This window comes from Balaenoptera borealis (genome assembly GCF_965194805.1).
Source record: "Balaenoptera borealis genome assembly, chromosome: 5".
Classification (NCBI taxonomy): Eukaryota; Metazoa; Chordata; class Mammalia; order Artiodactyla; family Balaenopteridae; genus Balaenoptera; species Balaenoptera borealis.
In genome coordinates, this window is record NC_138862.1 from 117,124,665 (window position 1) to 117,139,699 (window position 15,035).

General features: G+C 39.3%; 1 protein-coding gene across 1 annotated transcript in view; it reads left to right on the forward strand.

Moving 5' to 3' along the window:
- Positions 1 to 577: 577 nt before the first annotated feature.
- TM4SF18 (transmembrane 4 L six family member 18) overlaps positions 578 to 15,035 on the forward strand; it is a 33,079-nt gene continuing 18,621 nt past the window's right edge. The window contains exons 1-3 of the mRNA XM_082394498.1: positions 578 to 11,031; positions 11,123 to 11,316; positions 13,991 to 14,080. Coding sequence (XP_082250624.1) covers positions 11,140 to 11,316; positions 13,991 to 14,080 — 267 coding nt within the window. The 5' untranslated portion in view covers positions 578 to 11,031; positions 11,123 to 11,139. The remainder of the gene's footprint in view (positions 11,032 to 11,122; positions 11,317 to 13,990; positions 14,081 to 15,035) is intronic.

Sequence of the window (15,035 nt, forward strand, 5' to 3'; positions counted from 1 at the left end):
TTGGATATTAACCCCTTATCAGACATAACATTTGCAAATATCTTCTCCCATTTGGTAGGTTGTCTTTTTATTTTGTTGGTAGTTTCCTTCACTCTGCAAAAGTTTTTAAATTTAATTGTCCCATTTGCTTACTTTTTCTTTTGTTTCCCTTGCCTGATGTGACAGATCCAAAAAAAAACTTCGCTGGGGTGATCCTGGCAAGCCAAGCCTGATCACCAGGCAGTTTTCTGTCTGCTGCCTCCATGCTGTGAGCACAGTTTTCAAGAGTGGACTCTTGGTTTCTTACAGCCCTAAGGTAAACTCCACTGCTTTTCAAACCAGCTAAGTGTTCTCAGTGTCGGAAGCCCTAGGGTATTCTTCAGAATTCTCTTATTCCCATTTAGTAAATTATTAATCATTTTCCATATTAAACCTTAACTATTCAAATTATTGTGTAATTTCTGTCTCCTGAATGGATCCTAACAGATAAAAAAGCTCCTTGTAGTAGAGACAGTCTATGCCTATATAATGTGTGTGTAAAGATAGATAGATAGATAGACCACACCTTTTTGTTATATAAGTAACAATATTATATACAGTGTTTTTCTAACTCAGCCATCATTGCATATAGATTTATTTCATTTTTAACAGTTGTATAGTATTCCATTATTATACACTGCCATTATATGGAATAAATTATGCCATAATTTATTTAACCAGTTTCCTATTAATAGGGAGTGAGATTATTTCCAGTCTTTTTCTTCACAAATAATACAGTAGTATTCTTACTTGATAGGTCCATATGCCTATGTGCAAACATACCTTATCTGAAAAGTCACTTCCTGGAAAAATTCTACCTTCTTAAATTCTCTCCAGAGTATTTCCATGCCCACTTCTGCCACTGTATTATAGGCATTTTTCTTTTTAAAAAAATTAATATTTAGTATTTTTTATTAATTAGAACTAAGAAAGCATTTGGTATACATTTCAATTGTTTAAAGAACATGTAAAATCAGTGAAAAACATATTCCAAGGAAGAGTATCATCAGATGCTTTGAGACAGGCATGGGCATGCATATATACACACACAGAAACTTTATGTGTCCCCAGAACATAAATTTCTTCTCGAGAATCCATTATACGCTTTTAAAAGTTAGTAACATTTTCCTCACACTTGTGCCAAATTGGCCGCTAAAGTAATATAAAAATGGCTGAAAATGTTTTAATATATTCTGAAATACTCCTCAGTGTAACTTTTATTCAGCATTTCATTCTTGCAGCAGTTAACTGGCTCTATCAGGTACCACCTCTTTTATTAATATGTCTGTTTTCTGGACCGTTGAAACATTTTGCTCTTCCTTCCCCTATTCTCTATCCAGTCAGTCCTCAGGTCCTATTATTCTTTTTCTTTTCCTTTTTTTAAAGTGAGGCATATTGAGATATAGTTTCTATGTAATGAAGTTCACACTTTATAGGTATACAACTTTGATAAACGTATATGACTGTGTAAACTCCACCACAATAAAATACTATATAAAGTATTTCCATCACCCCAGAAAGTTCTATGTTCCTCTTTATAGTCAACTCCTCCCCCCACCCCAGCCCCTGGTAACCACTGATCTTATTTCTATACCAATAGCTTTGTCTTTTTCGGAATGTCCCATCAATGGAGTCATACGGTATGTAGTCTGGCTTCTTTCACCTGACATAATGCCTTTGAGGTTCATCCATGATGTTGTAGTATCAGTAGTTCACTCCATTTTTATTGCATAGTATTCATTCATGAAGGTAAAATTTATTTATCCATTTACCAGTTGATGCTTCCAGGTTTTGGTGACTATGAAAAAGCTGCTCTAAACATTCCTATACAGGTTTTCACTTTTCTTGAGTAAACATCTCAGAGCGAGATTGTTGGGTTGTATGGTATGTGTATATTTAATTTGTAAGACACTGCCAAACTGTTTTCCAAAGTGGCTGTACCATTCTGCATTCCCACCAGCAACAAATGAGAATTTCTGTTGCTCCGCATCCTCACCAGTATTTGGCCTTCTTTAATTCTGATGGAATTACTGCAGTAGTCTCTGGAATGATCTCTTGGTTCCATGCCTTCCAAACTCTGATCCATCCTTCAAACTGAAACCAGAACTAAGCCTCTAAAATGCCCTCCATTCTTAAGTGGCTCTGACTTCCTCAGGATAAGATCCAGACTCTCCAGCCTGACATACGGCTCAGACTCTTCGAGCTCTGAGCTCCTTCTCACGCACCCTCCCAACAACATCCATTGTGTCCCACTCGGGCAGCTGGACACAGCCAAGCTCCACTTGCTCCGAGTTGCAGAGTGGACCACTCTCTGTCCCGCCCCAGTGCTTCTGTGCAGCCTAAGGCACTTGTTTGGGCAGAGCATTTATTTTCCACTTTGTATTCCCAAGATGAAAGCACCCTCTGAATTTTGGGTAGTGTTGGCATTTATGCAACTATCTACCAGGGAACTTTTTTTTTTCTTCAACTGTTTTTTATGAAAATTTTCAAAAATTCAGGAAAGTTGAAAAACTAGTGCAATGAACATCCAAATTCAGTTCAACAATTGTTAACATTTTGTTACATTTGCTTCATTTATCTGTCTACCCTATATCCATCCTTCTCCTCCTCCTCCCCCTTCTTCTTCTGCAAAGCTATTTCAAATTTCATATTTCTGCTAAACCACTTGCTAAATCCATTTCAGGTGTATCTATCTCCTAAAAATGAGAACAACCTGCTTCATAACTACACCACTTCTACACCCAAAATAAAACAACTTCTAATATAGCCTAGCACTATCTATATGGATATTTTTCCAACTGTCCCCAAAATGTATTTCATCGTGTTGTCTTCCAAACCAAGATCCAATCGAGCTTTATACACTGCATTTATCCCCCAGTGAATATTTATCTTTGACTGAGTCTCAGTTTGCCCAGCTACATGCTTCTGTTAAGCTACATGACTCAGCTCTGTCCCTGCCCTTCCTAGGAATCTCCTGTGAAACCCCAGCTCCATTCAAAGTTCCTGTGACTTTTTGTACTTCCCAGAAGCCTATGCTTAAATCTATTGGAGATTCAATATTTTGTATGCCAAAGCTTTTGTTGAACTTTTGTATTTCCCCTGTCAGACTCTGAGCAGAGCATCTTGAGGGCAAGGACGGGTGTTCTTCACCTCAGTAGTCTCCCCACTATGTAGTAATTGCTCAATATCTGTTTAAAGAAGAAATGGTGGAATATGGTTTCTCTTCACCGTGAATAGCTGGAATAAATAAATGGACTCTGGAGGGCCGGGAGCCAGGGAGAAGAGGGTAAAGGGCAGGTACGACAAGAGTCTGAGAGGTCACTCCAAATACGGAATATTGCTCAGGGAACTTTGGGTATGAATTGTATATGACTTCCCGTCTCTCAGGAGGCAATATGCTAGATGTTTACTGTTAGTTGGAGATAAATCTAGAATCTAGCCACACTATAGACATTTTGGGCCAGATAATTCTAGAGAAAGAATTATAAACACAAAAACGAAGGAGACTGCATCCCAATGGTCCATTTTTGTTTACATAGCTATTCTACTGCTGCTTTCCTACCGTGTTTTGAAGGAAACATCCACTCCCAGTGGGTCCCTAGATTGGACCAGGATCACAACTTTGTGCCCACTAGATTGGACCAGGATCAGAACTTTGTGCCCACAGTGAGTGGGGGAAATCACAATGCATCCACTCTGAACTCCCAGGATGAACTTTCTTTCTGAATATTAGCCTTTTCTGCAGTTTAGCTTTTATCTTTGTGGCAAATTTTTTTTCTTTGATAAACTTCTTTCAGTTACCTCCTTCTTCTCCACTTCCAACCACCTATGGAATTAATTCTAGGATGATATATTAATTCTGATTCCAGAGTGACTCTGAGACTGTACACGAGGACTATTTTAGGTGGAGTGTTTCCTCTTGAGTCACCTTGTCCCCTGGTAGCAGGCATCCTGCGGATTTCCTCAGCTCTGCTGTTGAGAACAGGAAACCAAGGCCAAAAGCAGCCAATAAGCACAGGAGCCCAGTGACTCTTCCCGGTTACTGGAGGACCAGCAAGAAAATCTTGATTTAGGAAGAATTCCTTGGCAAGAAAATTGGGAGTTCACTGGAGACAAATGGCTTCAGGAAGGTGTTTTTTTCTTTTATGAGTACACATCTTTTTTTTTTTTTTTTTCCAGGAGGCAGGTTAAGAAAGAGTTTTCTTAGGAGAGAAATTAAATAAGTTTTTAAATTGTCCAGGGAGACTTCATTAGACGCTCTCATTAATGGGATAACCAAAGACAAGGAAATTGCTTATCTCCCCTTTTCACAATTTTATCAAGTTTTTCAGCCAGTCATATCCTCTTCATTCACTTCTGTCACACTTGCTGAACAGTCTTCCAAATGGTGTTTGGTCCTGCACCACCCCCCTCCAAATCTTCATAACTAGCTGTGACATGAGAGCATCATTAGAGACATATTTTGGGGCTTGACCAAGACTGGGATATACTAGTCATACATGTTTCCCTTCCCTGACCCCATCTCCACAGCAGACATCAGTAATCTATCTGGCCTGTATGTTTCTCCCACTGAAACCAGTGTGTCTTCAAAATAGCAATGTAGGCAGCCACTGCCAAAGAATCCAAATATCTAAACTTGAAACCTGTTTGCAGTGAAGAAGAGGGGGTTAACACCTAGACATGTATCAGGCCAGGGTGAACATGGTGGAAGAGTTCAAAGAATATGTCTTAACTCTTGGGCTTAACTTCTAGTTCCTGGAAGTTTAAAAAATTTTTCTTAGATCCATTTTTCTACATGCAAAATGGAGTTAATGCCTTCACTTTAGTGTCATTGTGAAAATTTATTTTTTGTTTGTCTTTAAAGTATGTGAAGGCTTCTAGCACAGTGCCTAGCACAAAGATACTCAAGAGATGTCAATTTATCATGATTATTTTGAGGGGGGCCCTGATTGGGAGCTCACCTCACTGACACTGAAAATTCCTGGAAGCCACAGCACTGATAGGTAGGAACTGCTCAAGGATTCTACCCTCCATAAATTTTAACAAAAGGTATTCTTTTTTTTTTTTTTGGTATCTTATTTATTTATTTATTTATTTATTTATTTATTTATTTATGGCTGTGTTGGGTCTTCGTTGCTGCGCGTGGGCTTTCTCTAGTCTCAGCAAATGGGGGCTACTCTTCATTGCAGTGTGCGGGCCTCTCATTGCGGTGGCTTCTCTTGTTGCAGAGCACGGGCTCTAGATGTGTGGGCTTCAGTAGTTGTGGCACGTGGGCTCAGTAGTTGTGTCGCACGGGCTCTAGAGCGCAGGCTCAGTAGTTGTGGTGCACGGGCTTAGTTTCTCCTCGGCATGTGGGATCTTCCCGGACCAGGGCTCGAACCCGTGTCCCCTGCACTGGCAGGCGGATTCTTAACCACTGCACCACCAGGGAAGTCCCAGTAACAAACGGTATTCTTAATCACTCCTCTCCAAAATACAAAATATTGGCAATAAAAACTTATGAAGTCTCAACTAAACCCTCTTAGAACCTTGCATATAAGTCTGTAAAACACTGTTCTTTCTGGGTTTCTTGGTAGCCAGTTACCCTCTTCAGAGATTATCCTGTTCTCCCACTTCCTTTTTACCTTATTTCATTGCCTGTTAGACTCTCTATGACAGATGTCTCAAGGTGAGAAATACTTAAAGCCAAATTAAACATTTTCAGTTTTTTAAACATCTTTGCTTAAAAGTTGATGGGAGAGGGGTGGTTAAATATTGGCTGGAGAGACTGTAAATTTCAATGCTGGATGATACTGTGATCATCTCCCACCCTCAGTTCATTCCCCCTCAAGGTTACTTCCTTTGGTTCCTTGAAGAGTTTAGCACCTGGCTCGCCAAATGCAGTCATTCTCTCCCAAACTACCATTGTTATAATAGTTGATTTTAATATTCATTGCAAGGAATCATTCCAATATCCTGCCCTCTCAGTTGCTTTCTTCCAATCCTCCTGCTTTCCACCCTACTTAGGCCACTCACTCCCATGGTCACACCTACTAGTCTGCTAGGGATGCCATGACAAAATACCACAGGATAGGTGACTTAATCAACAGAAATGTGTTTTCTCACATCGATGGAAGCTAGAATCGCAAGATCAAGATGTTGGCAGGTTTGGTTTCTCCTGAGAACTCTCTCGTTGGCTTGCAGATGGCTGTCCTCTTGCTGTGTCCTCCTATGTCTCTGTGCACAGGCACCTCTGGTATCTCTCTGTGTGTTCAAATTTCTTCTTCTTACAAGAACACCAATCAGATTGGATTAGGGCCCACTCTACCAGCCTTGTTCTAACTAAGGCCCTCTCACCAGATATAGTCACATTCTCAGGTTATGCAACATCAACATATGAATTTCAAGGGAGCAATATTCAGCCCAAAATATACCTCTAGACTTTGTCTCCACCAATTACTGAAACATCTTAATCTCTAATTCCAGCATCCTTTCTTCCCAATCACTGCCTTCTATCTTTTCAGATCTTTTTTGTTTCCATTTTTTTATTGAAGTATAGTTGATTTACAATGTTGTGTTAATTTCTGCTGTATAGCAAAGTGATTCAGTTTTATATATATATATATACACATATATATTCTTTTTTTATATTCTTTTCCATCATGGTTTATCACAGGATACTGAATATAGTTCTCTGTGCTATACAGTAGGATCTTGTAGCTTATCCATTCCATATGTAATTGCTTACATCTGCATCTTTCCAGCTCTTTATCTCTCTGCTACTCAAAACCAGTAATTCTCCAACCACACTGGGACACACAATCTACAAATCCAACCCCTTTTTTACTGTTCCTCATATTCTTTCATGTCCTTACTTCCCTCCCTCTTCCTTCCACAGTCTATCACTATAATCACTCTCTTATATATATTCTTTATTCCTTTGTCCCCTTCTCTCTCTTTATGATACTTGCCTGGCAAACTCCCAATCCTGGTTGATTCCAGCTTTCTTTCTACTCTCTGCCCACACCTCTGCAGTTGAACTGCCCTGGGAAAAGCACTTGACCATGCTGCCTAGTCTCACTATAAATTCATGACCTCAAGTGGGCCCTCAGTACCTGCCAGCACCTGCCACATCTCTCTAGACCTTTCACCATCCTGCTTTCCTAGGCAACTGTTTCACACCTTCTCCTCTCCCTCCAAACCTGTAACACCCTCTCCCGTCTTCATTCTCATCTGATAAGCCTGCTTCTGGTTTTACTGAGAAAACAGAAGCAATCGAAGTTCCCACACCTCCAATTCCTTATGCTCTGTCTTCCTTCTGTTACTAAGACAGAGCTGCCTAGGCTGCTAGCTCAGGCCAGCTCCTCCATCTGTGCATTCACTCCCACTGCTTCCCATTTACTCAAGAACACCGCTCTAGCAATTCTCCCCAGTTTCTCTCTTCCACTCCCCTCCCCTCCCCAACCCTCAACAAGAATATTCCCATCAGTATAGGAATGTGCTATAATTTTTTCCTTTAAACTTTTTCGCTGGACTCCCACTTTCCCTCCAGCTAAACTCTCCAAAAGTGTTACCTCTTCTCTCTGTTTCCAATTCCTCTTTTCTCATTCTCTCACGAACCCATTCCAGTTGGACTCATGTCTATCCCACCAGTAAAGCTCCTCTTATCAAGCTCATTGAAGACCTCCACATTGCTAAGTCCAATAGCCATTTCTCAGTCCTCCCACATTACTTGCTCTATAGGCAGCCTTAACTCTAATCGATCACTTCTTTCTCAACTAGGAACTCGACTTCCAGGACAAGCTCTTGGTTCTTCTAACTCACTGGCCACTTCTCAGTCTCCTTTGTTGACTCCACCTCTTGTCCCCAAACTCAATTCACTGGACTTCCCAGGACCTAGTCCTTGGGTCTCTTTCCTAACTACACTCATTCGTGCATAGTGTTTCATGTCTTTAAATACCATGTATACACTGACAACTCTCACATACTCCATCCCAGACCTCTTCCTTGAACTTCATATTTGTGTATCCAACAGCCTAATTGGCATCTCCACTTGGATTTCTAATAAGTGTCTCAGAACTTGGGATGTCTGAAACTGACCACCTCATCTTCCCCTCCCAAACCTGCTCAACCTGCTGTTTTGCTCATTTCAGTAAATGACAACTTCTTTCTTCCCGTTGCCCAGGCCCCAAACCACATGGTCATCTTTGACTCCTCTCTTTCTCGTCCATTCAAGCTGTCACCACATACTGTTGGCTCTATCTTCAAAATATAGACAGAATCCAGCCTTTTCTCACCATCTCTGCTACTACTGTCATGGTCTGAGCCACTGTTTCCCATGGGAAGCCTGGATTGGTGAAATGGCTTCATCTCCTTTCTTTCACCCATACCCTTCACAGCCTAATCACAACACCGCAGCCAGAGTGAGCCTTTTAACGTGTCAAGTCATTTTTCGACTCAAAACTAATCTCAGATATTCCTGCTCTTCCCCTCCCTCTCTTGGCTGCAGCGACAGCAGTCTCCTCACTGGGGTTCATTCTACCTCAGTGCTTTTGCACACTTGCTATTCTCTCTGCCTGCAGTGCTTTACCCCAAGTTCTCTACAGGGCTCACACCCTCTGCTTCCTTCAGCTCTTTGCTCATGTCACCTTCTCAGCAAGATCTTCCCTGACCACCCCATTAGAAATGACATCCCAGCCCCATTCTCTGGCACTCTTGCTTGTCCTTTCTTGACTTATTTTAGCCACACTTACCACTACCTGATAAGCTATATGTTTTACTTACATATATTTTTTATTGTTAGTCTCCACTATGGTAGAATGTAAGTTGTATGAGGGCAAGGATTCTGGACTGTCTTGTTCACTGATCTCTCTCCCCAACCCTTAGAACAGTGCCTGGCACATAGGAGGTACTCAATAAATATTCAACCAAAGATGTTGTTGCTCTCCCCATCATCCCCACAGCTCTAGTAAATGTGACTTTAGGTTGCTTCTATGTCCCTGGGGGGAGGGGGTGCGGAATCTAGTGACCAGACTTTGTTGATGCACTTTGCTAAAAACACTACAGGAAAATAAAAAAATCACATCCATTAGGGGGTGCCACGAAACCTCTTTGGAACCCATTATAGTTTGACTACTAGTTTCTAGTTTGTTTTATTTGAATCCAAATGTGGCTCCAAGTAGCTCAATTTTTTAAAAAATATAAGTATAATACAATTTAAAAGTATTCATATAAAAATAAGTTTTTATTCTCTTGAATTAAAAGCAATTATGTTATGGAGTGTTAGTACTTTCTGGAGGATAATACAAATTAAATATAAATACTTCTAGGGTTAAGATTTTCAGGGTTCATGATACAAAACTCTTTGGGTATTGAGAGGAATAAATAAGCAGACTTTACTTCTGATCTCTGTACCATTTTGACCATTATGTCCCTATAACTGCTTTTTTATTATTAATGATGGCTCCATTTACTGCCTGCTCCTTCTCTATCACCTGATACTGTGTTTTGCACACATAATCCTGTTAACCCACACATTATCTTTGTGGGGAAGGTACTGTTTTTTAATTCCCATTTCACAACTTAGGAAGTTGAGACTTAAGAAAGTTAAGTCAAGCAGGGTTCTGAGGTTACCAGCAGAAAGTGGCAATGAGGTCAGGGAACCCTGGAATTCTTTTGTTTTGTTTTGTTTCGTTTTTGGCTGTGGCACGAAGCTTGTGGGATCTTAGTTCCCAACCAGGGATTGAACCCGGGCCCTCGGTAGTGAAATCACAGAGTGCTAACCACTGGAACGCCAGGGAATTCCCAACCCTTGAATTCTTCTTTTTTTTTAATTAATTTTTATTGGAGTATAGTTGCTTTCCAACCCTTGAATTCTTTACACCACTGTGTACATTATCTTTAACATATTAGTGCCAAGATTCCTTCCCATAATCCTCTCCTTATGTCATCAGAAATACAGGGATCTGTGGCTCTTTAAATTTAGGGCAATAATTTGGAAGGGAGTAGAGAATGGACTTGAGGACACGGGGAGGGGGAAGGGTAAGCTGGGACAAAGTGAGAGAGTGGCATGGACATATATACACTACCAAATGTAAAATAGATACCTAGTGGGAAGCAGCCGCATAGCACAGGGAGATCAGCTTGGTGCTCTGTGACCACCTAGAGGGGTGGGATAGGGAGGGTGGGAAGGAGACACAAGAAGGAGGCGATATGGAGGTATATGTATATGTATAGCTGATTCACTATGTTATAAAGCAGAAACTAACACACCATTGTAAAGCAATTATACTCCAATAAAGATGTTTAAAAAATAATTATAATTTGGAAGGGAGAATTCCTAAATTCACTTCAAACTTATTACTTATAAAGTCTTAATCAAATTACCCAACTTCTTTTACCTAGGCAGTAAGAGATATGAATTTATTCCTGTTATTATTTTATTGTGAGGTAGAGATGATAGATGTGAACGCTTTAGAGGAAAGCTGTACCAGTCTTATAACAATAAACTCAGCAACTGTGATGTCTTGTTTTCCTAACTCACCAGTCTTTCCCTTTCTTTGTCCTTTTTGTGCCCCCTGCAGTTTAAACAGTGCTTGGTGAATAGTGAGCATACAATAAAGAACACTGAATAAAAGACAGATACATAAAGTCAGAATATTTGAGCAAACCGCACATCCGGTGCCAGTATAAGATCCCTTGGTAGTTTTCTCTTTAGCCCCTCTGTTCACTGTGGGGTGAAATTTGCCAGATTCCATTCCAACCCCCCCTCCAACTTCCTTCTGCAAACATGCCCAGGATTCAGTCTTGAGTGCTCTAATCCAGAGGAAAATGACTTATTTTAAAAAGCAGTAAAAACATCACATTCCTTTGGCACAGGATGAAGACCAGCTCAGCTTTTCAGCCGTTGATCTTTGTCTATTGTTCTCCAAACAGTAAACCACTATTTCCACACCGACAGATTGCAGGCTGCAGTTCTGTCCGAGTCCTGGGCTCCTCATGAATATGAACTGAAGGGCTCTGACCCAGAAAGTGGTAGGTAATCTCGGGGCGGGGGCAGGGGGGAGACAGGTAAGGAAAAAAAAACAGGCTTGATGTAATTCTACACTCTTGAAATCTCCTGCAGGTTCTGAGCAGGGTAACATGGGGTCTTGGAAATGTGGAAGCTGCCTGAGTAGTCTGCTGATTCCTCTTGCACTTTGGAGTATAATTGTGAACATATTATTGTATTTCCCCAATGGGCAAGCTTCCTATGCATCCAGCAATAAACTCACCAACTACGTCTGGTATTTTGAAGGAATCTGTTTCTCAGGTATTATGGTAAGTGTGACTTTGGAGACTTGGGATTGCAGAAGGGGGAGTTTTTACTAAGAATTAACTTGTTCCTAGTGAAAATGATGAATCATGGAAAAATCATTCTTCTAATCCTTGGTTTGGGTTTGGAAGATGGATGGGGGTAAAAAGGCAGAGAGTCCATGAGGACTTGGAAGGTAGCTTTGTTTTCAGTAAGCTGCTATTTATGTAGCTCCAGCAATGCAGGAAATTAGTCCTAATGAAAGTTGGTGGGACACTGGCCTATAGAAATATTATATCCTCATGAAAGCTGTGTGTCAACTTATGCTATTTAATCTCCAGTGGCACTGCTCTTTCCTAGAACGGATTTTCTGTCTGTACTCAGGATTTCTCTAGCTTGGAGTGGTATTAAGACAGTGGGAAAAGCAGAGATTTGAAGATTCAGACAAACTTGAGTTCCAATCTAAGCTCTGTCATTTGTGTCAAGAGACCTTAAAGCAAGTTACTTAATGTCTTTGGGTGGGTGTTTCTGAAAACTAAATCGCAGTATCCACAGTAAGAATCCATGGATGTTTTTATGATGACTTTGTGCTCTTTAAAAACAAACTGATAGTAAATCATGTTGGCAACTCAGAGGAAAAGACGTTTTTCCTGATCATACCATTTCTAAAAAAAAACCACACTGTGCACTGCAAGCTTTCTATACCAACAAGAATGCAAAAAAAAAAAAAAAAATCCATTATAATCTATCTCTACATCTTTGTGGGTGTTTATTTAGTACAATATTTGAATAAATATGTTGGAAAGCAGTTTCATTTATTTGTCATTTTGCACGTTAAATTAATAAACTTTGAAATATTAATACACAATGCTACTGAAGGTGCTATGTGCTAGGTACATAATGACTGTTGGTGGTGGTACTATGAATAAATGCAAGCCTTTGGGAGAAATTTTTCATATGATATATTAAGATCCATGAAAATGCTTATGTCTTTTGACTTGGTAATCCTAAATCTGAGCATTCATTCTGAGGAAATAATCCAAAATAAGGAAAGAAATTTATACATAGATGTTTGTGGCAGCGTTATTTATAATAGCAAAAAACTAGAAGCATCCTAGCATAGACATGGCAAAATAGATTATGGTCCATTCACTTTATAAAGGATGAAAATTGTAGTTATGAACATGTAGCAACATGGAAAACACATGTTATTTTGTATTAAGTGAAAAAAGATATAACAAAATTGTGAATACATTATGATTGAAATTATGTAAAATATACACATGTGGGAGTACATACCTAAAAACATGTGAGAGTAGTGGTATTTTGGGTAATTTTCCTCCATTATTCTTGAGCCCTTTGTATTGTAGCTATATTTTACAACAAAAAGAGAACAAAGTTTCTCTTTAAACATGGGCTATGCCCCCAGGACTCTAGGGTCTAGGTCTAATTATTTCTAACAATATTGTAATGAAGCTGGTTACTGCACCTGGTTTATTGTGGCTTATCTTGTCATTGTTTCTCTCAATATATAATTGTAATAAGTAGAAGATTTGCAAGACATTACTAAAGCTAAACCAGAATCTCTTTAAAATTGTGTTAATTAATCGTGTTGAAAGGAGGAGAATGTAGGACTGTTTGCTTATATTCCATGTAAAATTTAAAACTGTAAAAAGAACCTATTCTCTATTTTTCACTGTCTAGGAATTCTTGAAAAATATTCTTTCAAGATCAAATCCTTTTTGGAGAAAGGAGAGGAATATAGATAAATAATTAAATGGATAGATAAATAAATGACAGCTGAAGGAATTTGGAAACTGGAAATATTCATTACAAGGAGTAAAATAACAATGAACTCAACTACAAGATTCAGTACTGAACAGTAGAAGGAAAGGATAGGTGGAGAATTTGCCAGAAGCAATTCATGGTCCATACCTGCCCAAACCAAGGACTATAATATTGGGCTGGCCAAAAAGATCGTTCGGATTTTTCTGTACCTGAATGAACTTTTTGGCCAACCCAATAGTAAAGAAATCCATGTTCTTTCCAGAACTTGAGCCCTTTGTCTAAGATACCAAGAAAAGGAAGTAGAATACACTGAATTCTCCCAGTTTGTTGGCTTCATACAGACAAACCCACTGGAAAATCTGAATCTAAGATGATCTGAACACTCGGGGAAATTGAATTTACTTTACTTTGGGTTAAGAGATTTAGTTTCAGATTAACCATACCTTTCACCTGCATTCCCAGAGGGCAGTAAGTAGAAAGAGGCTGGCAAATGGCAAAGTCTGGTGAATGGTTTTCCTTTGTCCTCCACAACTGAGTCAGTGAGAAGTACATGTTTGCTGCAGAGGGTGGTATTCTCATGTCCATACCATTTGCCCCTCCTTAATCATTAGCTTTTGATAACTGATAACTAAAATAATAACAGCTAACATTTATCAATCACATGTTATGAATCAAGCACACTATTCAAAATTTTACGTAGAATAGCTCATAACAACCCAAAGAGGTGAGTTCTCAGCACCATTTTATAGGAAAGGACTCTGGAGTTCATACAGTTATTAAGTGGCAGAACTGGGATTTGAACCCAGAGCTACCTGATCCCAGAGTCTATGCTCTGAAACACTGTTTTCTGATTATGAGCATGAATGAAAACTAGTATTCCATTTCTGATATTTTTTCTCTTCCCTACTATAGATGCTTATAGTAGCAGCAATTCTTCTTGTACTGGAGAATGATAACAACTATAAATGTTGCCAGAGTGAAAACTGCAGCAAAAAATACATGGTAAGAACAATAGTATTTTGAGGATGGTTGAGTGGGCTCTGGCTTTCTTTCCTCTCACTTGGAAACACGAAAATATTGACACTATTGTACCCTCTCCATCATCTTTTCAGTTCAGAGCCCAAGAGTTTACTCCAAAAATTATCTATTTTGTCTACAATTTTCCTCCACTTTTGTTCTGCTGATATTCTTCTAGCAATTCAAGATTTAAAGATACATGAAATTAGAAAATAATATTACCTTTTCCTAACTGGGTTTCTGTGAGTCTATTTTTTCCCTTATCAACTTTATTGAAGACTAATTTACATATAATAAATGCCATCCATTAAAAGTGTAAAATTCCATGAGTTTTGACAGTTAACTCCACCCATGAAACTACCATCATAGTCAAGATATGGAACATTTTCATCACCCCCAAAAGATAATCTTTGACCTCTTTTTGTCATTATAGATTAGTTTGTATTTTATATAAATAGAATCATACAGTATTTGTCTTCTGTATCTGGCTTCTTTCACACAGCATTAGATTTATCCCAGAGTTGGGTATATATGATGTACATTTTTAAAACTAGAACTTTTAAAATAATTAAAATAGAGTCAAGAGAGAATGATACAACCACATTTTCTAAGCCTATGCTCAACACATAGGCACTGGGTTCCTGTATTTCCACCATTATCCCCCTCCCCCTCCCCATGTCATCACTTATTCATATTTGCATAGCACTTTATAGTTTGTTCACATTTACCCAATGAATTATATCATTGCTACTCCTGTTTTATAGATGAGTCACCTGTGACTAAAAGAGAATATGATTCATTAACTAGGAGGAGCTTTGCCAGAGGTCTGGGAGGCATTCTTTGCAGCAGTGGTTCCACATGTTGTCCGCACATTGCAATGGTCTGGGAGCTTGGCCTTAGAATCCCACCCCCAGAGACTCTGACTTAGTTGGTCCGAGGT